The following is a 26,890-nucleotide window of genomic DNA, read 5'->3' on the forward strand; positions in this document are numbered from 1 at the left end:
TCAGTTCTTTTTTAATACACTAACTTCCAAGGAATCCCTTCCAATTCTATACTCAAGGCTTCCCCCACACACACGAGCAGCAGCATCATTTTTAATACATCTCTGGGTGTCAACCTCCCTATTGTTCAGGGTCTGATATGCTGGGGAGATCGATGCTCCAATGCTCCGTCTGGGGGTTCATTTAGACATTATAAGGGCACTGGCTTTGAAATCAGATAGACCAGTGTTCAAATCTGCCCTCCCCCACTTACTAGTGGGGTGACCCTCGGGCAAGTGTCTGAGCCTTTCTGAGCCCCCTTACTAGTGGTGTGACCCTCGGGCAAGTGTCTGAGCCTTTCTGAGCCCCTTTACTAGCGGGGTGACTCTCAGGCAAGTGTCTGAGCCTTTCTGAGCCCCCTTACTAGTGGTGTGGCCCTCGGGCAAGTGTCTGAGCCTTTCTGAGCCCCCTTACTAGCGGGGTGACTCTCAGGCAAGTGTCTGAGCCTTTCTGAGCCCCCTTACTAGCGAGGTGACTCTCGGGCAAGTGTCTTAGCCTTTCTGAGCCCCCTTACTAGTGGTGTGACCCTCGGGCAAGTGTCTGAGCCTTTCTGAGCCCGTTTCCCCAACTGTAAACAGGATGGCGGCATTTACTCCCTGAGGTTGTGGTGGATATCCAATGCGATAAGGCAGGTGAGACACAGGACAGCACCTGGCAGTATCACCCAGCCCCTAGGTGGCCGTGGGCACCGCATTCCTCTGAGGAATGCAGGGCTGCAGGGAGGGCTTCGGGGAAGGGTAGCGAGAAGGAGTAAAGGAGACTTTCTGGAGTTAGTCAGCCTTTCCCAACCAGCAGGAAGTCCAAAAACTAGGCGCCTTGTTCCAGTACCGTTCCCAGTGTGCCCCGGGCCGCACCCTCCACTGTCATGGGGCAGGCCTCGACAGCTCTTTGAAGCTCTTTAAAACTCGAGGGTTTAAAATTTAAATGTCTTTGAGGGCGAAAGAAACACACCAAGATAAACACATCTACCCGCTGGGCACTAAAAGGGAAACTTGGCAGGGGCCCCAGAGCTTTCCCCACCCCAGCCCTCCCTGAACTTCCTCTTGTGGTTTCTCAAGAGTACAACCTGTTCTCCCTCCCCAGCAGAGGTGTGCCTGGAGCAGGGGGCTGGGGCCGAAGGGGGTGTCTGCGGCAGAGGGGCAGCCTGGAGGCAGGTGGAGTTCCGAACGTTCACATCATGCTTACCTGTGAGCTTGGTGTGGCCACCTCTAACCTCTGGTCCCAGCATCCACCCCCACCCTGCCCACACACACCCCTCTCTCTAAGCCAGGAGGTGAGGTGGCTTGACTGCAGGCAGAAAAGACAGCCTCGGGGCTTCCCCAGCTCAAAGCAGAGGGCTCCCGTTAGAACACTAGAGTTTCAGACAGGTAATGGGAAAATGGCTAGAATCCTCCGAACCTCTGCCTCGTGGCCTGGTTCCTTCAATGGACATTGTCCCAGCCTGCATGGAGGTCTGGGGTCAGGCCCACAGATCCAGCTTTGGGATCCTGCAGCTGTGGCAAAAGGTGAGCATCTCATGATCACTTCCGCTTGCTGACCATCTTCCTTCGCTATGGAGCAGGACTGGTCCTCCCACAATCTAGAATGTGAGGATCTCTACTATGCTTAAAGACTCCCAACAAAAGAGGTGTCCTGGTTTCCTGCCTCCCAGATTCCAGCACTTCACATCCAAGGTGATTTATTTTTTGCATCAAACCTTAGCCTGTACCTCTTGATGAGTGAGGCTTAACACACACACACACACACACACACACACACACACGGCCATTAGGGGACGATACCAGTTCTGTGTGGTCGCCCCAACCCCACTCCTGCTGGGGCTCCCTGTAAACAGTACCAGCACACACGCTGATACTCTCCTCTGTATCACCCAAGAGAGTGTCTCTTGGAAACTCCTAAAGCCCTGGCTCAAGTGTACCTTTTACGTGGTCAGTCAAGAAGACACGTTTGCCCAGTGGTTAAGAACAGGGCCTTCCAAGTCAAGTGACCTGGGTTCAAATCCCAGCATTGCTATTTATTTCCGGTGTCCTCTTCAGGAAAATTGCTTGTTTCCTCTTTGCCTCAGTTTCCTCATCTAGGAGATGGTGATACTCCTAGTGCTTCCCTCGTAGGGCTGTTCGGAGGATTAGAGACGTTGCACCGAAAACACTTAGAAGAGCAGTTGACAGAGCCGTGTGTTAGCTAGTATTCTGAAACTCTGAGGGAAGAACACAGGAAAGAGAAGGTATCTGGCACCATGGAGGTCACAGTCTCAAGGACTGAGATCCAGCTGCAATTCTCAGAGACGCTTTTGACTCTAAATTCCAGGGGGTGGGGGCAGAAGCTCTGACATGTTTTCCATTATGTCCCTGACGTCCTACCTATGCAGACAGAGCATGGCTACAGCACGCAGGTGTTAATACATTCATAAGTTGTTGGGTCAGGCGCCTCCCAAAGGAACAAAGAATCTGTAGAAATCAATGCAAAAGCCAGTTCTCTTCACTCACGTCTAGTCGCAGGGAGAATCGCAGAGGGAAGTGCAGAGCAAGGATTTGTTAAAAGGAAAAGTCTGGCCCTGGCTGGATAGCTTGGTCGGTTAGAGCACTGCCCTGATACACAGTTTCCAGGTTTGATTTTCAGTCAGGGCACATACAGGAACAAATCCATGTTTCTGTCTGTCTCCCTCCTTTCCTCTGTCTCTCTAAAGCCAATGAATAGACTTTTTACAAAAAGATATTTAAAAGAAAACAGTCCTAGAATCCAGGGATGAAGACTGGGTACTCCAAGATTGTGTGGACATCATTTCCAGGTGAACCCTCCCAGCTGTACCTAACTGAGAATTTCTGGGTTTGGGGGACCAGCCCTTTCCCCGAATTCATCCTGTTCATTACCACTTCTTCTTCATGCCCATACAGAGGATTAGATCAGGGTCCCGTGCCCAACACCAAAGTCAGGGTTCAGTACAACTCTGGGGAATGAGTAAGTGCCTCCAAAGACTTCCCACCACTTCTGACTGGAGACTTCATTCAGAATCCAACTCAAATGTTCCCTTCTCTCTGAAGCCTCCCCAGCCACCTCAACTTGACACCTTATCTCTGTTGTTCATGTCCCACGCAACACTGCACCATCAGCACCCAGTACGATCCCAGACACACAGGAGATGCTCAATGTTTGGAAATAAATACATCAATGCTGTTCATCCCTTAGTAACAGCAACTGCTTTCTTCAGTTATTCCTCTTGTTGACACAGAAGAGGCTAAGAACATCACCTGTGTACCCATCACACATCAGCGGGACGAACACTGAGGGGTTCCTCTTTCCAGTCCTGTCCGTCCTCTGGCTTCCTTTCTCGGCCCTACCTGGCGGGAAAACCCGAAGGCTCCCTGCCCACACCAGTTCTGCCCTCCTGCTGGCCTCCCTCCTCTATCTCTGATGTACGAAGAATAACAGCCCACCGCGCTTCCAGGGCAGCTTGAAGGGACTGTGCGGACACACAGAGCACCCAGGGCTTTGGTGGGGCTTCTCTGCCCTTCACTCGGAAAGGGAGAAGAGCTCTGGGGGCCAGCCAGGAGGTGATGAGATCGCGGTGTCCTCCTCAATCCACCCAATTTCCACCCCCGACCCCGGGAGTCCAGCCTGAGCTTGGAGGCCCGGCGAAGGGAGGGATGCTGAACCCCCGTTATCTTGGCTTCTCCAGCCTTCAAGCCTACCTCCTTGGCAGGTGAGTCCCCGACAATCTATTTCGGTAGCAGACACTCTTCCCCGCAGTCTCTGGCTTCTGTCTTGAGGAGATGGGGAATGGGGTCCGCAACCTCCAGCCGTGGGAGGGGCGTGCACCAGTCTCCCAGGAGCCCAAACAGAATCAGTCTCCACCCCCGCAGGCGCGGCGTGTTTACAAAGTTTTCAGCCAGCCGCGGATCTCGAGTTTAAAGCTGGGCAGGAAGTGGGGAAGAGGGGGCGGGGGGAGACAAAGAGGGCTGGATGCTCCGCTCAGCTAAGGTTAGGGCCGGGACTTCTGCTGCGGCCCCCAGACCTCTCCCGGGGGCACTGGGGGAGGGGGTGGAGGCGCCCCCAGGCTGAGGTGCGCGTGGTCCCGCAGGTGCGGCGCCGGTTTCCAGCCTCCTGCCTTCAGGGCCACTCATCCACGCGCCTCCAGGGAACAAACAACAGTAGGCGATGTTTCTCGCCCTCTTATTGCACGTGTAGCACTGAGATAGACTTTGTATTACCTCGTTTTTTCCCCACCTGCTCTCAATCCCATCCCAGTTTCACAAAAAAGGAAACTGAGGCACAGTGAAGACAGGTCATGTGTGGCAGTCCCACAGCAAGAGAATGTGAGAATTCAAACCAGGGTCTGTGTCCTGCCAGCCACCCGCAAAAGGAGAAGTCCCCGCACGAAGAACCCCCATCCGGAGGGGCTGGCGAGCAAGTGAACAGAAAAGTCACAGGCACCGCACGCCCAGGGAGTGAGGCGGACAAGGGACAGAGCGTCCGACCGTCTGCGCCTCTCAGTTGGCCCCGCAAATACCTGCGGATTAACTGAGGACCGCAGGGTGCAGTGGAAGATCTGGCTGGCTTAGGTGGTCGTTAGGTTCTGGTTGCAAATGGGCCGCTGGCGGGCTGTGGAGTTGAAGCCCAATATAATAAGACCTCCCTAAATTTCCCGCTCAAAATCACCTGGAGAGCTTCACAATATACGCTCAGGCCCCTCCTGCAGACAGGGTGTCACTGGACCTAGGCGGGACCCAGCCAGGTGTTGCTAACAGTCACGTTTTCGGCGTTCCAGAGGTGTTTCTTTATGAAAAAAGGATTTCACGTTGAAAGAGGTGTGAAACCGTGGGTGCATTTTCCAACCTAATTTCGAAGCTCGCTGGGGAGCCATGAAGCCGTCGCTCACGGGAAGTCACGTGATCAGGGTCTTCAGAAGCCCCCACCTACCCACCCCACCCCCGCCACCCCGCGGGGGTTCGGAAAACCGAGACCCGCGCGCGCCGCCCCGCCCCCTCGCCTTCCCTCTTCGCCCGGCGACTACAAATCCCATCCTGCTCTGCGCTCGCGCACATTACGCCAGAGCAAGATGGCCGACACGATGGCCACTGCCGGAGCCGGCAGCTCCGGAACGGTAAGCGGGGGAGGCATGGGGTCGAAGCTGTGGGAGTCTGGGCATTCTGTAACTTTCCCCTAGCCTGGGCAACCAGATTATATCCGGACATCTATCCCCATCATGAGCTCCGAATGGAGGGAAGTCTTTCAGGCCATACATACCCCCCCTTTGGGTCTTGGCGGCGGCCTCCTGAGTTGGTGGACCTGTGTGCTGATTGGCTCGGTCCGGGGTTGGGAACCCGGAACACCTCCTGATTGGGCCGAAGAACCCGTTTACGTCTTCTTATTGGCTCGCCAAAGTTGGGAGGGATTCCTGTTTCAAAATACTGAGCTTTCCTACTTTTTGGTGCTGTTTATCCTTTGCCCTCCGCTCCTCAGACTCCTGTGTTGTTGTTTTAATTTTCTTCGTTAGTGAAATGGTGTGAAGATGGGAGGAACAACAGAGGTCTCCCCCCCCCATAGACATAAATTCAATCCCATCATGCCTGTTTAACAAGAGAGAGACCATTTATTCTGGGAGATTTTATTAATTCAATCCCATCATGCATGTTTCTGAAGCCATATATCCTGATAATCTGCTAAAGTGGAAAATAAGAAATAGCCATTTATTAGAACTTTAAGTTTTAGGGAAACAGAAAGGCTATCCTCATATTTAGAGCCCGTTGGGTGCTCAATTACTACTTATTTGGCCGAGACCTGTAAGTGTAAACATCAAGGGCTATCACATCTTTTTAAACACTGATGAATAAATATTTATTTAGCAAAAGAACATTTGCTTGCCATTGATGATGTATCAACTATGTGATTGCATCCTTGTCCAGTGGATGAAAATCTTCTCTTTCTGGGCTGTTGATTCACAGAGATCGGGAAGTAAACAGTCCACTAACCCTGCTGATAACTACCATCTGGCCCGGAGGCGAACCCTGCAAGTGGTGGTGAGCTCCTTGCTGACAGAGGCAGGGTTTGAGAGTGCTGAGAAAGCATCAGTGGAAACATTGACAGAAATGCTACAGAGCTGTAAGTACCAGGAAACAGGCCTCCAGGTCAATCAAACATCTGTGCTGTGTCCTGCATTGTGATAGTGTTTGAGAGGATTTAAGAAAAAGAAGAACATAATAAAGTGACATACAGGCTTCAGAATCAGATAGACCTAGGTCTAAGTCATGCTCTGCTGCTTAATAACTTGGGAAAGTTGCTAAACCTCCTGACTCTTAATTTCCTCATTTGTAAAATGTAGTAATGATTTGCACCTCATGGAATTGTGAAATGAATGAGTTAACTGAGTAAATACATCAGTTGGTTGATGCTGGAACATTGTACGCTCTTAATGGCTTGTAGGTGCTTTTATTATTGCCGTTTGTGTTCTATACTCAAAGAACTTAGAGCTTTTTTTTTTGGTGACTGAGAGAGTCTTAGAGAGAGAGAGACAGATAGAGACAGATAGGAAGGGAGAGAGATGAGAAGCATCAATTCTTCGTTGCAGCACCTTAGTTGTTCATTGATTGCTTTCTCACATGTGCCTTGACTGGGGGGCTACAGCAGACTGAGTGACCCCTTGCTCAAGCCAGCGACCTTGGGTCCAAGCTGGTGAGCTTTGCTCAAACCAGATGAACCCGCGCTCAAGCTGGCGACCTTGGGGTCTCGAGCCTGGGTCCTCCGCATCCCAGGCCGACACTCTATCCACTGTGCCACCGCCTGCTCAGGCAGAACTTAGAGCTTTGTTGGAGAGTTAGGATTAATTCTTGCAGAACAGATACTACTACATGATGTAATCGAATGCTGTGTTATGTATAAAGATACAGACTAAGGGTGAATAAGTTTTACAGGACAGGAAAAATATGCTTTTAAAAGGAAATATCTTGAGGTTTAGGATACAATGTAGTTCCCTGTTTGGGTTTTTTTGGGGGTTAGGATGGGATGAGGGATGGGGTATTTAAGGTGTTTTGGGAGGGGGGTCAACAACTATGAATGGAAGTGGAGAAAGGGTTAGGTAGAAGGAGAAGTTGAACCACAATGTAAGCCAAACAAAAAATTGGCCATCTCAGGCCCTGGCCGGTTGGCTCAGTGTCGGCCTGGCATGCAGGAGTCCCAGGTTCGATTCCCAGCCAGGGAACACAGGAGAAGCGCCCATCTGCTTCTCCACCCTTCTCCCTCTCCTTCCTCTCTGTCTCTCTCTTCCCCTCCTGCAGCCGAGGCTCCATTGGAGCAAAGTTGGCCCGGGCGCTGAGGAAGGCTCCATGGCCTCTGCCTCAGGCGCTAGAATGGCTCTGGTCGCAACAGAGCAACGCCCTGATGGGCGGAGCATTGCCCCCTGGTGGGCATGCTGGGTGGATCCTGGTGGGGCGCATGCGGGAGTCTGTCTGACTGCCTCCCTGTTTCCAACTTCAGAAAAATACAAAAAAAAAAAAATTGGCCACCTCAGTGGGGAGCTCTAGGGTGGTAATTGCTTATCAGGTCTCCCTCATCAGGTGGAAAAGGCGCTGTCTTTATACTTCGGTGTTGATCAGTCACTAGATATGAGCTGCCCAGATCTGGGGTGTGGTGGCTCTCTGACATTTGGAACTGTTACATACCAAATGTTTTTGTTTTTGTTTTTTTTTTATTTCAATTTTTATTTATTCATTTTAGAGAGGAGAGGGAGATACAGAGAGAGAGAGAGAGAGAGAAGGGGGGAGGAGCTGGAAGCATCAACTCCCATATGTGCCTTGACCAGGCAAGCCCAGGGTTTCGAACTGTCGACCTCAGCATTTCCAGGTTGACGCTTTATCCACTGCGCCACCACAGGTCAGGCCCAAATGTTTTCATAAAGCAGTGATATCAGACTTTTTGGCCTAGAACCCCTGTGGACTCTTAAATATTGAGGACCCTGTAGAATTATATATACATGAGTTGGATAATATATATAATGTTTTTCCATATGAGAAAGTAAAACAGGATATTACAAACATAAAAATGAACATAAGCGTATGATTTATCATCCATCAGAGCCATGATGTCATCGCAGGTCCTATGACCTCTGGAGAACTACATGACTGAATGAGTAAAAAAGTCAAAGACTGTGGTCCCGGCTGGATAGCTCAGTTGGTTAGAGCATCGTCCTGATACACAAAGGTCATGGTTTAGATCCCTGGTCAGGGCGCATACAGGAACACATCCACGTTACTGTCTCTCTCTCCCTTCCTCTCTATAAAATCAATCAATAAATTAAATATATATATATATATATATATATATGGTTTTTTAACTTGAAGGGAAAAAAAAAGAAGAAAAAGGGTAAAAAAAAGAGTCTTAATTTTACTATGAAAACAGTTTTGACCTGTGGGCTTTGGAAGGGTTTTCAGGGTCTGCAGGGATTTCTAGACCACACTTTGAGAACTTTTGTCCTAAAGGAATGGACTAATAGTTCCTTTTAGATTTCCCCTCAGTAAAAAGATGCTGCCCACCGTTGTCATGGTGGAGGCTAGTATGAGTGACTTGCTCAGGGCAGCGTGCCGAGTTGGTGATAGGTTTCAGGGAAACATCCTTCCCTGTCAAGCACTGCTTGCTTCTATCTTCTGGACCATCAGGCCTCCAGAGCAGGGGTTCCATACTGTTTTGGATCCCTTTTACATCTGATAAGTTCTGTGGACCCAGTACCAGAAAAAGGTGTGTGTGTGTGTGTGTGTGTGTGTGTGTGTGTGTAACATTGAGCATAGGTTCAGCTTTCATGGAACCTTCCATCTACTTCTGAAGCCCATTATTCATGGAGTCCAGCTTCATACTTTCCCCTTTCCCCTGAACGACTTGAGCATGACTCTTTTTAAAAAAAACAAAAATCTTTTATTCACTGTAGAGAGGAAAGTGAGAGAAGGAGAGAGAGAAAGGAGGAGGAGCAGGAAGCATCAGCTCCCATTTGTGCCTTGACCAGGCAAGCCCAGGGTTTTGAACCTGCAACCTCAGTGTTTCCAGGTCGATGCTTTATCCACTGCGCCACCACAGGTCAGGCCGCATGACTCATATGGAGGTTCAGCTTTAGGCAGGCATTACAGACAATAAGACCTTTTTTCCTTTGGTGGAAAGTTATATATAGCATACAAGTTACCATTTTAACCATTTTTAAGTGTACAATTCAGTGACATTAAATATATTCACAGTGTTGCCTGACCAGGCCATGGCACAGTGGATAGAACGTTGGACTGGGATGTGGAAGGACCCAGGTTCGAGACCTCAAGGTCGCCAGCTTGAATGCGAGCTCATCTGGTTTGAACAAAAAAAGCTCACCAGCTTGGACCCAAGGTCGCTGGCTCGAGCAAGGGGTTACTCGGTCTGCTGAAGGCCCACGGTCAAGGCACATATGAGAAAGCAATCAATGAACAACTAAGGTGTCGCAATACGCAACAAAAAACTAATGATTGATGCTTCTCATCTCTCCGTTCCTGTCTGTCTGTCCCTGTCTATCTCTCTGTCTCTGTTAAGAAAAATATATTAGAGGATATTTCAAAATGAACATGAAGCAATAAAATATCCCTTAATTTTAAGAAAATATATTCACAGTGTTGTAAAACCATCAGCGTTATTTGTTTTCAGAACTTTTTCATTATCCCAAACAGAAACTCTATACCCAGGAATAGTAACTCCATATTCCCCTCTTCCCTCAGCCTCTGGTAAACTCTCATCTACTTTTTGTCTCTGTCATATAGTTAGAATCTGAAAATACTTCATTTTTTGTGTCTGGCTTATTTTCTTAGCATAATATTGTCAAGGTTCCTCATGCTGTAGCAGATGTCAGAACTTCACCCCTTTTTTATGGCTAAATAATATTCCATTGTATGGGTAGACCACTTGTATCCATGCATTCAGTTGTTGATGGGCACTGAGTCCTTTCCATCTTTAGGCTACTGTGAATGATTCTGCTATGCACATCAGTGTCCAAGAGTCTGAGTTCCTTCTATCAGTTCGTTTGGTTATACACCCAGGAGCTGAATTGCTGGCTCATATGGTAATTCTGTGCTTAACGTTTTGGGAACTGAGAATAAGACTTCATGCCTTTGATCCATTCCCAGACATTTCAGAAATTGGAAGGAGCGCTAAGTCTTACTGTGAGCACACAGCCAGGACCCAGCCCACACTGTCGGATATTGTGGTCACACTTGTTGAGATGGGTGAGTACTCAAGTTTCCAATTCTTCAGTGTAGCTCAGCTGGAGTCATGGGAGAGAGAGGTGTCCCCAGGAGTCAGCCCCACCTGCTGAGTGTATTTGAATTCCCTTATGGTTCTCCTGGTCTGCTTTTAGCTTGATAGGGTTATCAGTGGAGGATTCCTCTGAGCTCATGTAAGAGTTTAAGCTTGGGAGTTTAAGCTATTTCTTTCTCTTTTTTTTTTTAATGTTTATTTTTACTGATTTTAGAGAGGAAGGGATAGAGGGGAAGAGAGAGACAAAAACGTTAATCTGTTCCTGTATGTGCCCTGACTGAGGATCAAACCAGCAACCTCTGGCTCTTCAGGACAATATTCTAACCAACTAAGCTATCCAGCCAGGGCACAGTTTAAGCTCTTTCAACCCAATATACTGTCCCTTCCATGTTCAATATCCAGGGGTTTGGGCAGTAACCTTTGTTTACCTGCGTCTTAGGTTTCAATGTGGACACTCTCCCTGCTTATGCAAAACGGTCTCAGAGGATGGTCATCACGGCCCGTAAGTGACTTAGCACCGAGGTGCTCAGTTAATGCGTGTGGAATGAATTAGTTGAATAGGGCAGGGATCAGTTTGCTGAGCTACTTCCTTGTGGCAGGCTCCCTTCCATTAGTTGGGGCTCCCTGTAGTGTGATCTCTGCTTGGGCCGATAGGCCGGGGATGTGAAGTGCAGTCGCCAGGAAGGAGCACCGTCCCTGAGATGTTGCTGTGGGCCTCGTGCTTTAGCCCCACCGGGCAGCTGCTGCTGCTTGCAACATGCTAAAGCTCTTGTTCTTCCTTAGATCACGGGCCAGGACGCTGTGGTCTGTAGGCCTAATCTGGCCCACTGCCTGTTTTTGTGAATAAAGTTTTATTGGAACATAGCCATGTGTACTTACTTTTGGTTGCTTTTGTGCTATAATGGTGGCATTAAGCAGTGATGACAGATTGTATGGCTTGCAAAATCTGAAATATTTACTCCCTGTCTGTACCAAAAGTTCTGTGACCTGTGCCTGTGATAGACACTGACCGCCATGAGCTGAGCTGGGGTAACCAGTGTGACCTGGAGGGCCTGGGGAGGGGTCACTAGGTTACTTTTCCATCACTTGTTTCAAGATGGCATCTTTTTTGTGTGTGTGTGAGAGAGACGGGCAGGGGGGACAGATAGGGACAGACAGGAAGGATGAGAGATGAGAAATATCAGTTCTTCCTTACGGCTCCTTAGTTGTTCATTGATTGCTTTCTCATACGTGCCTTGACCGGGGGGATTCAGCAGAGCTAGTGACCCCTTGCTCAAGCCAGCGACCTTGGGCTTCAAGCCAGCAACCTTTGGGCTCATGTCTCTGATCGCACACTCAAGGCAGTGACCCGGGCTCAAGCTGGATGAGCCTGCACTCAAGCCGGCGACCTCGGGGTTTCAAACCTGGATCCTCTGCATCCCAGTGTAACACTCTATCCACTGCACCACCACCTGGCCAGGCTCAAGTTGGCATCTTTGAAGAGCTCCCCTCCCCAATAGCAGTGGCAGGTGCCATTTTCAATCCCCTGTTGCTGTTCTTAGTCCACGCTTCCTCTCCCTGATGGGTGTGTCCCTGCTTTCTGGGGTCTGTGAAGAGAGTCAGCAGCCCGCCTAACGCCTCAGTTTCTCGGCGTCCTCTGCACGATCTTTTGTTAAATGAATGTTGTCCCAGCCGCCCACTCGCCTACCTGAGAGGCAGGCAGGCAGATTGTTGTAGGTTGGAATGTCACCTCCCAGCATTCAGCAGGTCTGGGTGTGTGGGGGTGACCTCAGGTCCTTAAAATAGAAATGCAGAGTACCTGTTCAGAAAATTGGGATCCAGCATTTACTTTGAGAACAGGAGGGTTTGAATGGAGACCCAAGTCCTCGGTGGAAGTAACCGGTTGTGACTCTGTTGCAGCTCCAGTGACCAACCAGCCAGTGACCCCCAAAGCCCTGACCGCAGGGCAGAACCGGCCACACCCGCCACACATCCCCAGCCATTTTCCTGAGTTCCCCGACCCCCACACCTACATCAAAACTCCGGTGAGTGATGGGGCCGTGACGGGTGGGCACAGAGCGGCCGGTTCCCGCTGCCCATCGGACCAAAGGTGTGCGGGTGAATGGTGGGCTCAGAACCCCAAATGCCTTTTCTCACGGATAAACGGTTTGGCAAAGGAGAGCTATATCCTCCGGTTGGCTGACGAAAGTGTAGTTAACAAGAAATTGAAGCCAGAGGGAGCAGTTTTGTCCGTCCCACCAACACTCAAGGACCCGGCCACGTGGAGAAGAGATGGGCAGGATATTCCGCAGAGGGTTCATAGCAGTTCTTAGTGGGTCATAGGTAACTCTCATTGTTTTGTGTGTGCTTTTCTGGGTTCTCCAGATTTTCCATAGAGAAAGAGTTATTTTTGAAACTGGGGGAAAAGATTGTTTACGACATCCTCGGTGGTAACGTGAAATGGGACTTATCGTACCTGAGTTCTGGGTATGAGTGAGGACAGACTGATTGTCTTCTACGGTTCTGATGTGCTCCCACTTGCCAGTGAGTGGTTTCGCCCTCCTGGGAAAGGGCGTGGGCAGAGGAGTCCCCGAGCCTCCCCCACACACTTCCTTTGTCCCCGCTTCCACACCATGTACTGGTGCTAGTAGGGCCTCATGCCGGTGGTCGGGGGCCGTCCTCCGGGACATTTCTCCACACCTCAGGATGCTGGGGCAGGAGTAGATGGTCATGGTCACTCACCATTGCAACACAGCTGTCGCCCTTGACCAGTAGTCTCTGTTAGTGTCCTGCAGCTGCCCTAACAAAGTGCCACAAATTAGGTGGCTTAGAACCACAGAAATGTATTATTGCCTTATAGTCTGGAAGGTACATGTCCAGAATCAGGGTGTTGCCAGGGCCACGCTCTCTGAGACCGGTAGCAGAACTCCCCCTTGCCTCCTCTAGCTGGGAGGGCTTTGCCTGTAGCAGAACTCCCCCTTGCCTCCTCTAGCTGGGAGGGGTCTGTGGGCACCCTGGGCGCTCCTGCACTTGGAAAGACAGCACTCCCGCTTTCGGTCCTCACGTGGTGTTCTGTGTGTGGCTCCGCCCTCACATGGCCATTTTCTCACAGGGGAGAGAAATGTGTCCTATTGGAGCAGGGTCTTACCCTACTCATATAACCAACCAACCTTCCTTCTTTCCCTTTCCCTTTCCCTTTCCCTTTCCCTTTCCCTTTCCCTTTCCTTTCCTTTCCTTCCTTTCCCTCCTTCCTTCCCACCAGCTTTGGGATCGTGTCAATGATCCCACGCTTGAGCAAGATGAGCTCGCGCTCAAGCCAGTGACCTTAGGGTTTCGAACCTGGGTCCTCAGCATCCCAGATTGACGCTCTATCCACTGCGCTACCACCTGGTCAGGCAGGTTTTGCATTTTTAATGTTTATAACAAATATGTTCAAAATCCACTCAAATTTTTTATTTTGGTATGATTTTAAACATGACAGAAAATCCTGTTTCCGTGTTTGGATGTGGAACCTGTGTTTATGTAGGTGACACACCTGAATTAACATTGACAGCAGTGGGGATGTTTTCATGTGCCTTTTTTTAAAAGCTTCTCTAAAAAAAAAATCCTATCTCCTTATCACAATGAGTAGTTTACTGGTGTTTTGGTCACTGTGACAGTATCACCTGTACCATCACAAGTTGAAATGTTTTGGCCGACTTCTCGCTGTGATTAGATCTCAGCCAGGTCTCACTCCGCAGCGTGACTGCCAAGGAGCTCGGGACCGAGAGCAGGAGGGGTGTCGGGCCTGCCGTTTCCCGGCCTCTTGCACTTACAGTAATGTCAGTCTGTAGTCTTCGGGGGAATCTTTTCAGACGACATGTCCATTTTGTGAAGGTTGGTTTAAGACGACAAGACAGTACAGTCCACACATCCATTTAACCAGCCGCTCATGCTGAAGGCCTGGTGGTCCCTGTCAGGGTTTCCTCTGAGGGGTCCTGCTCGTTCTAGACCTGAGACCGGCTGTCACGGAGCTGAGTGAAAGCCCAGGGTCCGGGTAGAGCAAATACTTGTATGTTTCTTGACTTTTCAGATGAAAAACAAATACTAATGATAGCTCTGCCCTTCCATCGGCCTTTGGGGGTCTCTGCTCAGTGATGGTGGAAAGGTAGAGAAACAGCAAGGCAGGGCCCCAGGGAGAGCAGAATGAGCCGTTGGTACTATTCCGGTGCCTTTGCTGTTCTTTCAGACGTACCGTGAGCCCGTGTCTGACTACCAGGTCCTGCGGGAGAAGGCTGCATCCCAGAGACGTGACGTGGAGCGGGCACTCACCCGCTTTATGGCCAAGACTGGCGAGACCCAGAGTCTCTTCACAGATGACGTCAGCACGTTTCCATGTGAGACTCTGTCCCCTCCGTGTGCCCTGTCTTGTCATCTGAGATAGTCACAGCGTCTGTCTTCCCTTACTCTCGACATGGGAGGAAGAGACAATGTCCTTGTCTTGACAATACACTGAGTTTACGTTACCTCCAGGGTGCCTGAGCCCTGGGCGTCAGAGGAACTCATGCAGTGGAAGTGGCAGCCCTGGTAGTGGAAGGGACAGTGGCATCGGGGCGGGACAGTTACAGAACACCTGCCAGGCCCTGCCCTTCACCATGTCCTCACAGGGGTACCCTCTCGTGTGATTTCTCATCTTGGAATGACCATTTCCCTGTGTGCCCGAGTCGTTTTGTCTCGGTAAGCCTCGTGTTTTCCAGAGGTGAACGGGGGAGATGGGTTTGGGTGATTCATTCAGAGAGTGAGTAGTCGCTGTGTGCCTTTCGCCCCCCCCCCCCCCCGCCCCCAGTAGTAGCAGCTAAGTTATTAAGTACCAGACGCTGTGCTAGCCGTGTCCCTTAAATCATCTCATGAAATTCTCTTGGGCGCCTCTGAGTTAGGAGCTGTTGCTAACACCGTTGTAGGAAGCCTGGGCTTGTGAGGAGGAGCAGGGAAGTAATTGCCCAAGGCCACACAGCGAGTAGCTTTCAAACCCAGACAGTCTCCCGAGAGTCACATTCTACCACACAGAGACTTACTCATTTTGTCAACAATTGCTTCTCATCCTCAGTGCTTTCTTTTTATTTATTTATTTATTTATTTATTTTCTACAGAGACAGAGAGTGAGCCAGAGAGAGGGATAGACAGGGAGAGACAGACAGGAACGAAGAGAGATGAGAAGCATCAATTATTAGTTTTTCATTGCACGTTGCAACACCTTAGTTGTTCATTGATTGCTCTCTCATATGTGCCTCGACCGCGGGCCTTCAGCAGACCGAGCAACCCCTTGCTGGAGCCAGCGACCTTGGGTTCAAGCTGATGGGCTTTTCCTCAAACCAGATGAGCCCGCACTCAAGCTGGCGACCTCGGGGTCTCGAACCCGGGTCCTCTGTATCCCAGTCCGACGCTCCATCCACTGCGCCACCACCTGGTCAGGCTCCTCAGTGCTTTCTGGAAGAACGGGAACGCTCATTTACCTGCCGGGCCCTCTAGCTCAGAGGATACACTTACAGGTGGAGTTCTCACGTTCAGCATTTGGACTTGAATCCTTAGGCAGGCTGATGGGATCGATATGTCTGCTCTAGAAATGAGGCATACAGAGCTCACCTGGCCTTGGGCATGCGATCACTAAGCCGACGGCTTACTAGGAGTCAGCCCCAGTCCTGTCTGATGTAGTGGCCCCTGAGGGAACCAGGCTCTAAAGTTCTGTCACTCAAGGTCAGATCCTACTCAATCCCTTTCTGTGTGCTGCAGGAGGTCGTTTAACCCGCTGTCTCAGGTTTCTCGCATATATAATGGGGTGGGTTGTTATACTTAGCCGTGGGGGTGAGGGTTAGAGACGGCACGTGTGAGGTCTGTGGGACATGGCCTGGCACGGGTAAGTGCTCAGTGTGTCGACCACTGTCCTCATTTAGTGCGGCTCCCTGACCCGGCGTGGGGCTCCCAGCCAGCTGCACGGTGCTGACAGCGAGTGTGTGCTTCTCTCCCACCCCACAGTGATCGCCGCCAGGCCTTTTACCATCCCCTACCTGACAGCTCTTCTTCCGTCTGAGCTGGAGATGCAGCAGATGGAGGAGACGGACTCCTCGGAGCAGGACGAGCAGACGGACACGGAGAACCTCCCCCTGCACATCACGGTGGGTCCCGCCTTCTGCCTGCTCCCGAGTGACCCCCACGCTAGCCTGCACTGCCCTCAGCCTGTCACCCTGGGAAATGGACATGCCTTATACCAGGTCTCTGCCTGTACGTTAGGGACTTGCATAATGGGTTCATGATGATCTCAGTGTGACTGATCTGTAGCTGGAGAGGTAAGTCCGTGTCCTGGGGGTTCATTCATTCATTCACTCATTCAATAAAGAGTGAGTGAGCACCTGCCAGAGCTGGTGGGATCAGTAGGAGACAAAACCAATAGAATTTTCTGCCCTCATGGAGCTAAGGTGTGAAATAATAAATTAGGAGATGGGGAGCCTCTGTGGGCATGGGGCCACGTGGAATTAGGGTGACTGAGAAGGTGACTTGTGAGTCGAGACCTCAGAGGAACGAAGGATACACATACGTGGGAGCAGAGCGTTGCTCAGTGGGAACAGGATGCAAAGGCTCTGAGGTGGAAGCTGTTGTGCTGAGGAGGAGCACGGCCATCAGGGTGGCCCGAGTGGCATGAACAAGGGGGAGAGGAGGGCAGGGGATGAGGTGGGAGCTCATGGGGGAGTCGGATGTTAAAGGCTGTGTTTCTCTCATGTTTCTCTCAGAGCTGACGGGGGCTTGTCACCAGCCTCAGTCAGGTTGCTGTGTCGAGACTAACAGGTCGGGGTAGGAGCAGACGGGAGGCTCTTGTAGTAAACTGAGAGATGGTGGTGGAACCGAAGGTAATGACGTGACCAGATGAATTATCAGTCCAATTCTGGATTGTTTCCAGAGTAGAGCCATCTGATGGGTGGATGGGAGATGGGAGAGGAGAGTTGAAGGTAAATGCAAGGTCTTTTGTTTGAACAGCAGGAGAGATAAGAGTTGCCGTTAGCCATGACAGGGAAGACTGAGGGGTGGAACAGGTGGGGGGGGGGCAGGGAGAAGCCAGGAGTTCAGGATTAGAGGAGGTAAGTTTGAGATGCTTAGTAGACATCCAGGTGGTGGTGTCAGGTAGAGAAATGGATGTATGAGTTGGAGTTTGAGGAGCTGTTAGTGCTATAGGTGCAAATTTGAGAGTCATATGTGTACGTAGTATCTAAAACAGGGGTCCCCAAACTACGGCCCGCGGGCTGCATGCGGCCCCCTGAGGCCATTTATCCGGCCCCCCGCCGCACTTCTGAAAGGGGCACCTCTTTCATTGGTGGTCAGTGAGAGGAGCATAGTTCCCATTGAAATATTGGTCAGTTTGTTGACTTAAATTTACTTGTTCTTTATTTTAAATATTGTATTTGTTCCTGTTTTGTTTTTTTACTTTAAAATAGGGTATGTGCAGTGTGCATAGGGATTTGTTCATAGCTTTTTTTATAGACCGGCCCTCCAACGGTCTGAGGGACAGTGAACTGGCCCCCTGTGTAAAAAGTATGGGGACCCCTGGTCTAAAACCATGAGACTAGATGAGCTCCTAGGGAGTGAGCAAACAGGAGAAAGGCGAAGCGTGCAAGGATGGAGGGCCAGGAGGCTGCGCCCTGGAGGCCCGGGGCTCCTGCCGCTCAGGGTGTGAGAGGGCCCTGCGCAGAGGCGGAGAGCCAGGAGGCTGTGTGTCCCGGCGTCTGAAAGAATGAAGCATTTCAGAGGGAAAAGAGTGATCCCCTGGGCCAGAAGCTTCAGTTAGTGTCAGTAATGAGGACTGAGAATTGGTCCGTTCGGTTTGGTGGTTGTGAATGTCATGGGTGACCTCGGCCAGAGCAAGGTCAATGAGAATGAGAGCAAGGGCCTGCAGTGAAGCCAGAATGGAAGCCGAGAAGTTGGCATCTGTGGGGACAGATTTGCGCTGTCCATTACAGTCACCACTGGCCACATGTGGCTGTTTTTATTTTTTTAATGTTTGTTATTTTAGCGAGAGAGAAAGGGGGAGAGAGAAAGAGAGAGAGACAGGAACATCAACCTGTTCCTGTGTGTGTCCTGACCAGGAATTAAACTGGCAATCTGTGCTTTGGGACGATGTTCTAATGGTCCAGTGGTCAGCAAACTCATCAATCAACAGAGCCAAATATCAACAGTACAACGATTGAAATTTCTTTTGAGAGCCAAATTTTTTAAACTTAAACTATACAGGTAGGTCCATTTCTTATTGAGGTAGCGCCCGCACGTGGCATTTTGTGGAAGAGCCACACGCAAGGGGCCAAAGAGCAGCATGTGCCTGGCGAGCCGCGGTTTGCCGACCACGGCCCTAAGCAACCAAGTTAATTGGCCAGGGCACATGTGAATGTTTTAATTTAAATTAATTTAATTTAAATAAAACTAAAAATCTTGTTTCTTAGTTACACTAGCCACATTTTATTTTTATTTTTTAAGATGTTACTGATTTTAGAGAAGAGAGAAAGAGAGAAAGGGGGGAGGAGCAGGAAGCATCAGCTTGTAGAAGTTGCTTCCCGTATGTGCTTTGACCAGGAGAGGACCAGGGTTTCAAACCGGCGGCCTCAGCGTTCCAGGCCAGCGCTTTATCCACTGCGCAACCACAGTCAGGCTGCACTAGCCGCCTTTTACTGGCCATAGGTGGACAGTGGGCAGGGCAGATAGGAACATGTGTATCATCATAGAAAGTTCTGTTGGCCAGCACTTCTATAGATAGTTGTGTCAAGGGGTTTTGCAGTAAAGGGAAAGAGAAAAGTGGAATGGCAACTTAAAGGGATAATTAAGGACTTAAGAGAGGTGGGTTTTGTTTTTGTTTTTACATAAAAGAGAGATGTTTGCTTGCTGATGGGTGTGGTCTGGTAGACAGGGAAGATTGAGGCAGGAGAGAGAAACGGGAATGCTGCTCTTGGGCTAGTGGCAGGGCGTGGGATCCAGTGCCCGGGTGGAGGGGTTAGCCTCATTCCGGACATTTCACACACACGCACACACGCACACCCGCACACCCGGGTGGGAGGTAGAGTGCGTGAGTACAGGGACAGGTGGTGAGGAGCAGTGCTCACCGGAATTTGTGGGTGTTCTTTTCTGGCTATGGGGGGGGGTGCCAGCAGGAGAAGGGATAAGAGCTCACTCTTGTTTCCACATCTCGGAAGGAAGGAAGGGAGATCCCAGAACTGCAGGAAGCTTGGCTGCCTCGCAGGCTTAGGGGCCCTTAGCGGCAGGTCACCATGCTCATCCTGGAGACGGGCCCGGCTTTGAAACAAAGGCATTAGTGGTTGGAGTTGGTCCGGGCGTGCCTGTGTCCTCTGCGGTGCGATGACCAGGTGGCCTTCAGCGGGTCCAGGTGGAGGAGGAGAGGACCAGGGCTCTTACTTGCTGATGCTCTTCCTTGCTTGAACAACATTTCTTTAATGTTGAAGGACTCCTTTCAGAATTAGGGCCGGAGCCCACGGCTCCACATAAAGCAGAGGAACTTGTCGTTCTACGCTTCTGTGCTGAAGTCAGTTAATTTGGTCTGAGGTACGGTGATTGGGTGATGGGCTGAAGGGAGGGTCACCCTCTGGGAAGGAGGACTCTTCTAAGCAGCCGTCGTCGCCCCTTTGTAAGTTCAGAGTAGTTAAAGGGCACGCGCCTGTTACCTAACATGTCAGGTGGTGGCACGGCGAGGTCGTGGTGGCGAGTCGAGGCTGAAAGACCGCTGGGAGCTGCCAGCGCTCTCCTGGGCGCCCGGAGGCCAGGCCCGGCAGCAGAGGGCAGGGAGGCCTGCCCTGGGACTCGGTCTGGCCTGGCTTCAAATCCACACCGTGCCACTTGCCAGACGCGTGACTGGTTGCATTACCCAACATCTGAGTCTGTTTCTGCTCAAGTACAGGCAGGAGTAGGAACACCTGCCTCCAGAGGAAGCCGGGGCTGAGAACACACGAGCTCGCGTGTCAGGTGCCGGGCACACGCAGCACACACGGCACACGCAGCGCACGTACCGCCACCCCCTCCCCGTGATTTGGGCTGGATACCATGTGCTGTCCTGTAAAAACTAAGTGCAAAGACTGAGAAAAGCATTCTAGCAACAAATCTGTCTACAATCGATTGGACTTGTTATTTTGTTGTACTGGCAAATACAAGCATATGTTTCGAAATTCAGAATGTACAAAGTGACGTCTGGTGACAGTTCTTTCTCTCATCCTTGCTCCCAGTTATCCCCTTTCCTGCCTACTACACAGCCGGTCACCAGTCCCTTATGTGTCCTAGAGACATAGTTTTCTCATTGTTAGACACAAACAGAAAGTGACAGATGTTGCCCCCCTTGCCATATGCGCTCATTGGGGTGTCTTGGCCGTCACCCCGTATCTGTGTACAGGAGTGTCCTCGTCCCCACCCTCAGCCTCATCCGGGATGCCTCCCTTGACTTGAACCTGTCCCCTGTGGCCATGGAGGTGGTTTTCGATCGATAGCATTTACAGACATTGTCACAGTTTACTACATAACTGGTATTTTAGGTTCTTCTTTTATCTGTCGATGGCCCTTACCTCTAACCTCTCAAGGACTCTTACGACAGTTTCCACTTCACCTGGTCGGAATTCTCCACCTACTTGAACATAAAGGCACTCTTCATTTTAAGTTAGGATGTAACAATGGTTTTTCTCTGGCATTTGAACTCGCTGCCTCCTGCAGGTCATCCCAGGGTCTAAACTCCTCTTCTATGAACACTGTTCCCGTGGTTTGTTTATTTGGCGCTGGTGGGCTCGTTCGGCGTGCTGCCCGGCCCGGCTCTCCAGGCTCCAGGAGCTCCTGACACCCCCTCTGTCCCCACTGTCTTCACAATCTTGGTCAGTTTGGTGCTTCGCTGCTTGTCTCCCTCCTGTCTCTCCCCATCTCAAGGCTACCTGTCCCTGAGGAGGTGAGGAAGTGGCATTTTCAGAAGCTGGGCCTGGGAGAAGAGCAGCCATTGTCCCAGGACTGGGACCCGCATCCCGGCCTCGTGGGACATAGTGGGCTGCATGCAGGGGCCTCGGTGCCCCCAGCAGAGGTCGCAGGGCTGCTTTTCAGCACCTGTGTCACCTCCGTCCTTATTTCAGGAAACACTGACGGTGCAGTTGAAGTGACCTTCCAGTAACTCTAAAGATAGGGTGTTTGTTGACCACAGGGAAATGAGAAGGAGGGGGTGTGGTTACTAAGTCAAGCCATAAAGAACTTTAGAAAGGGTAGGAGCCACAGCCAAGGCCGGGCGGTGGTCAGACCTCTGTCTGGCATGGGCTAGGACCTAGGTTCACCTTGGGGCACTCGCTTTCAGGAGAGCTTCCGGAAGGTCCACAGTGGCGCTGAGCCACCTTGTGGTCCCACCGGGTCAGGTGTTGGAGAAGAAAAGTATGGAATGGGGTCCTTGGGGAGAGCACAATGGATGGGACAGTGCAGGAGGTGCAGGGAAGCCGAGGTGACCCGGTCTCTTCAGATTCCTGCGAGGCCCGCGGTCTCTGGGGGAGAGGCTGCTGTTCGTTTTGTGCCATCTGACCACGGTGCCCTCCGCCCTGCTGTCCCTTGGCCAGAGGATCTGCTAGTGGAGGTCAGGTCCTCTTCTGCCTCAGTTACAGAGCGGGAATCCCAGCGACAGAACCTCTGGCCTGTGACCAAGGGCCGCAGCCCAGCCAGCATCTCCGTCCCTACGGTCACTTAGGAGTGAGCTTCCAGGTCAGGCTCTGCATCCCCTTCCCCTGCTCTGCTCATTTTACAGAGTTTAGAAACTAGGAATATAAATAAGGAAAGGAGAATTAATCATCTATATTCGCAGAACAAGTTTTAAAATTTTTTTTTCTGTTTACACACAATTGTGATGTTTAAAAATTTCTAATTGGGTTCATACTGCGTATATGTAAATTTAGGAACTTTTCTGCAAAAGCACTTCAAAAACCAAACCGTGGTCCTGGCTCAGTGGATAGAACGTCAGTCGGTGTATGGACATCCTGGGTTCAATTCCAGATCAGGGCACACAGGAGAAGCAACCATCTGCCTCTCTCTGCCTCCTCTCTCTTGTCTCTCTCCCCCGTTGTCCCCCCCCCCCCCCCCCCCAGCCAGTGGCTCAGTTGGTTCAAGTGTCAGCCCGAGGCTGAGAATAGCTTGTTGGTCTAAGCGTCAGCCTCAGGCACTAAAAATGCCTCTTACTGATTTGAGCATCGGCCCCAGGCAGGGGTTGCTGGGTGGATTATGGTTGGGGCCTGTGTGGGAGTCTGTCTCACTTATCTCCCGTCCTCTCACTTAAAAAAAAAAAAAAAGGAAAAGAAAAAACCCAAACTGTGAGAGACTTGGTCTCCAGGCTGCCAGCAGGGCTTCTGTAGATGCTCCCATGTTGGTGCCAGACATCTCTGGCCTCTGCTGTAGTATGACCGTTGGTACCATGTGACAAGTACCAGATATTTGAGAATTGGTGGGGGGACATCTCCTGCTTTACATTAGCCTTGGTCCGGGAGAAACCCTCAGCATATGATCTGTTCTGACCCCATGTCTCAGTCCTGCAGAGCATAGAGGGTCACTTCTCTTTTTCTTCATTTCCCCACAGGGGGCTTCCTTCTTGAGCACCTAAATTTTAGCCCCTGACCCCCTGCCTCTCCCTGGTCTCTGTTCTGATTCATGTCCCTGCCTTGTCAAGAGCTTGGGGTGTTGTGCTCTGTGCCCCACTGCCAGAGCTGTAGGTCTCCCCTTTCTCTGACAGCCAGCCGCTGCTGGGCCACTGTCGTCTCGTGTGCGGCAGAGATGGGCACTTCAGAAGGAGCGTGGTCCCTGAGCCCCCAATCTCTCCGTGAGAGGGATGCTAATAGTAGTTCTTCTTATGGGCATGGTCTCTTTCCTTACGCCATGATGTTGTGCTTTATTTCGGCTTCTGCTCAAAGGATGACTCTGGAGCTGAGAAGGAGAACACCTCTGCGCTGCAGCAGAACGCGTCCCTGTCAGGGAGCCGGAACGGGGAGGAGAGCGTCATCGATAACCCCTACCTGCGGCCCGTGAAGAAGCCCAAGATCCGCAGGAAGAAGTGAGTTGGGGGCTGGGGTGCAGACAGGCTTCTCCGGCCAACCGATCTGGTCTTCTCTGCCTCGTGGCAGAAAGTGGAGGTTCACCAGGGGGTCTGAACCTTGGGGAAGCTACTCTGATGAGAGCAAGTAGTTTCCTTGTCCTCTCCTTAGTGATTTCCCATGTGTACCTCCCATTGCATGGAGGTTCCTACAGCCCCAGGACCAACCCTCACCGCCCTGGAGTTGTTGCCTCCTAGAAGGCCAGCAGGTGGGGCCCCCACCAGGCAGGCTCCATGGGTTGCTCTTCTTTCTAGGTCTCTCTCGTGAGCTGAGAAGGAAGCCTGCCTTGTACAGAGACACAGCGCCACCCTCCTGGGGGAGTTAAAGCCACTCGAGGGAAGCAGAGAGGGTGGCCTCCCCGTGGTCCAGCCACGGCTGCTGGGTGTGACCGAGCATGATTTTAAAAGCAAACTCTGTATTAACATTTCCTGTTTTCCCTGGACGTTTGAGCCGAGGAAGATATGATGGTAATAACGAGGCTTTCTTAATCAACCAGGCCACACTGTGGGGCGTAGGAGCAGCCGATGACTCCATTTATTCTCACAGGACCAGACCCCTCTGAACCCCGAAGGACCAGGGAAGCGGCAGGAAAGAAGGTTCTGGGCCTTCTTTGCTGCCTCCAGAGAGACTGTTGGCCTCGTTGGTATTTCCGGCTGCCCGGACCCTTCTGTGGACTCACAGATCATCTGTAGCACCAGTTCGTCGTCCTAGAGCCTCGTTCTTATTTCTCCCCTCCCCTGGGCTCTGCGTGCCCTGTTGCATGGACTGAAGGTCACTTTCCTTCCCTCATCTTGGAAGCGGGAAGCCCACGCGTCCCCCCTTGATCTAGGGCCGGCAGGAGTTGGGTGGTGTGGGCAGACACGTCATGTTGGAGAGCACTGCGCTCCAGCGCCCGGATTCGCTCGTCAGTGTGTGATGAACACTCCCTCCTGACAGATGTGTCCTTCAGCGTCCCTCATGGAATGTCCGCTTGGGACTGCCACCCTGTCCGGCCCCATCCCGGAAGAAGTCTCCTCTGGCAGGAGCTCTGCAGTGCTGTCGTGCGCCGTGACTGGATGGAGGAATCGCCCTGAAAGGACAGGGAGGGATTTGCGGGCGGTAGCGGGAGGGGTGAGCACTCGAGGGCTGGGAAGCCCGCTCTGCTCCGTGTGCAGAGCGGGAGGGAGGCCGGCACCTACGCGAAGCTGCGCTCCCAAGCTCCCACCTCGCAGGGACGTGGCCGAGAGGAGCCTGCAGGCCGGCCACGGTACTCTTCCAGAACCTCCCTGCCTCCCGGGGAGAGACTCCATCCTCCTGTGCCCCGCAGGCCAGAAAACCGTGTTTAGGGCAGATGCTGGGCGGGCTGCTACCTTTGGCTGGTCTCCAAAGGAAGAGACTTGAAAAGCAGTCCGAGGAAGAGGAACGCCAGGGGCAGCTGGGAGTTAATGCGGCATAAAGGAGTTCCCGGGTTAGCGCCCTCAGGTCCGTGCGGAACTTCTACGCGGCTTCCTCTCCCGTGCTCGGGGACTCTTGACAGCAGGCTCCTTGGCCCTCCATCCTGTCACCCAGAGGGGATGAGCTGTCAGGAACTGAAGAGAGGACCCGAGTGAGAAAAGGGGATCCCCAGCTCTGGACCAAGGAAAGCTTTTCCAGGTTTAGGGGGCCCTGGAACACCTGCCGTCAGAAGCAGTCAGGGGGCCAGTGCGGACCCCTTGGACTTGGAGATTTGGCTTTTGGCGATTCTTGGTCTGTTGAGTTGGACTCCAGTCCCAGTCTGAATCCTGGCAGAGGCAGGAGGAGACCTCCCAGCTGACTGGCTGTCCTCGCTGCTCGGGCAGTCACCTGGTCAGTATTCCCGCAGGTCCTCTTGCGGGTACTGTCCAAAGCTAAGGCCCGCGTGCCGTTCCCTAAGGAGAAGGTGGGATTTGGGAAGGAGTCGCCCTGCCGGCTGAGGGGACTGTAGAGGCTGTGCCCTGGAGGACACGCTGGGTGACGGTTAGACCAGTGACATACTACTATGGGACAACTGTGCCTACTTCTCAGTGTACATTTACAGAGTCCTATTTTTTATAATTTGGGGGGAATTCTTGGAGGGAAGAAGCAGTAAACAGAGCCAGATTAAGAATGTGGTGTGTGAGCTCTTGATGCAAGGTCGTGAGGAAAACTTCGTAAATGAACAGTTTTATAAGCTTTGAACTTAGTTTGTATTCAGAAGTCATAGCGGTAGGTCTGGAAGCAGGTAAAGGAGGCTCACCCCGTCTGTTAACTAGGTCCCCCTGGAAACTATCTGAAACTTTATTTTGGAAATTTTAAAACCCAAAATTAGAGAGGAAAGTATATCTATTTCCCCTGTATATGTGTTTCATCTGGGGTTTTTCCCCCCACTTTTTCCCTTTTTTTCTTCCTGGAATATTTTTTAAAGCATATCTAAGACCTGTATCATTTAATCTGTAAATATGTCAGTATGCATCTCTGGTAGGCTTTTTTAGATTTTTGAAATAACTATAGAATCACAGGATGCTGCAGAAGAAAATGTTCAGGGAGCTCATACACACCTTCCAGGTCCCCCAGCGGCGGCATCGTGTATAAACACAGGTGCAACATCGAAACCAGGAGGACGGCGTTGGTGCCGCCCACAGAGTGCATTCTCCTTTCCCCATCTCCTCTGTGTGTGTAGTTCTGTGCGGTCGTGTCATGTGTAGATCCAGGTAACCACCACCACCGTCAAGAAGCGGAAGGCGTCCATCACCACGGGCTCCGCCTCTCCCAGCCCTGATACCTGGTAACCGCTGCTCTGTTCTCTGCCTCTCTCATTTTATTTTTTAAATGTTATATATAAATGGACTCAGAAAGTTTGTTATCTCTCGAGGTTGGCTTTTTTCGCTCGCATAAGTGAGAGTGAGCCTTCCAGGCTGTTGTGTGGGTAGGTAGCTCCTTTTTATTGCCGAGTAGTATTTCATGGTATGGATGTACCACAGTCTGTTTAATCTGTCAACACCTTGAGACATTTAGGCTCAATAGCCCACTTTGGGGCTATTCTGAATAGTGTCTGTGAACATTTGGATATAAGTTTTTGTGCAAACATAAGTTTTCATTTCTCTGAAATAAATGCCTAAGAATGCAATTGCTGGGGCTTCTGGTAACTGCATATTTCATTTTAAAATAAACAGTTTTCCTATATTGTGTTCCTACCAGTGGTGTATGAGGGATCCAGTTTCTCTACGCCAATATTTGGTGCTACCATTATTTTAGCAATTCTGACAGGTGTGTGTTAGTATCTCATTGTGATCTTAATTTGAATTTCCTTAATGGCTAGTTGTTGAACTTTTTTTTTTCCCCCCCGAAGTGAGAAGCAGGAGGGAGGCAGAGAGACAGACTCCCACATGCGCCGGACTGGGATCCACCCGGCATGCCCACCAGGGGGCGATGCTCTGCCCATCTGGGGCGTTGCCCTGTTGCAACCAGAGCCATTCTAGCGCCTGAGGCAGAGGCCACAGAGCCATCCCCGGCGCCCCGGCAAACTTTG

The 26,890-nt window shown here is 51.2% G+C and overlaps 2 protein-coding genes across 6 annotated transcripts in view; one reads left to right on the top strand and one right to left on the bottom strand.

Annotated features, from left to right (window-relative positions):
• Nucleotides 1-3,888, bottom strand: part of CCND3 (cyclin D3) — a 102,182-nt gene extending 98,294 nt beyond the window's left edge. For 2 of the 4 annotated variants that reach the window (XM_066246396.1, XM_066246297.1), the window contains exon 1: nt 3,727-3,884. The gene's annotated coding sequence lies outside the window, so the exon portion shown is untranslated. Of the gene's footprint in view, nt 1-3,726 lie in introns of all 4 variants that reach the window. The other 2 variants (XM_066246489.1, XM_066246573.1) reach the window with 2 other exon arrangements.
• Nucleotides 3,889-5,088: 1,200 nt separating this feature from the next.
• TAF8 (TATA-box binding protein associated factor 8) lies at nt 5,089-26,565 on the top strand. Of its 2 annotated transcripts, none has more exons than XM_066246975.1 (9): nt 5,089-5,138; nt 5,980-6,136; nt 10,162-10,260; nt 10,731-10,793; nt 12,191-12,315; nt 14,499-14,646; nt 16,283-16,422; nt 23,206-23,345; nt 23,882-26,565. In XM_066246975.1, exons 1-9 carry the CDS (start codon nt 5,094-5,096, stop codon nt 23,898-23,900), a joined length of 936 nt encoding a protein of 311 aa, XP_066103072.1. In that variant the 5' UTR covers nt 5,089-5,093; the 3' UTR covers nt 23,901-26,565. The 2 variants fall into 2 exon arrangements, with proteins under 2 accessions (XP_066103072.1, XP_066103152.1); XM_066247055.1 differs by having other exon boundaries at nt 23,640-26,564.
• The last annotated feature ends 325 nt before the right edge of the window (nt 26,566-26,890 follow it).

Source organism: Saccopteryx bilineata, chromosome 1, assembly GCF_036850765.1.
Source record: "Saccopteryx bilineata isolate mSacBil1 chromosome 1, mSacBil1_pri_phased_curated, whole genome shotgun sequence".
In the NCBI taxonomy this organism is placed as follows: Eukaryota; Metazoa; Chordata; class Mammalia; order Chiroptera; family Emballonuridae; genus Saccopteryx; species Saccopteryx bilineata.

What these genes read in the sequence shown, in the direction of transcription:
- TAF8 (XM_066246975.1), top strand. Translation starts at nt 5,094, where the DNA reads ATGGCCGACACGATGGCCACTGCCGGAGCCGGCAGCTCCGGAACG. An exon ending in GAGCCGGCAGCTCCGGAACG is followed by an intron (nt 5,139 to 5,979) that starts GTAAGCGGGGGA and finishes GTTGATTCACAG; the next exon opens with AGATCGGGAAGTAAACAGTC. An exon ending in GACAGAAATGCTACAGAGCT is followed by an intron (nt 6,137 to 10,161) that starts GTAAGTACCAGG and finishes ATCCATTCCCAG; the next exon opens with ACATTTCAGAAATTGGAAGG.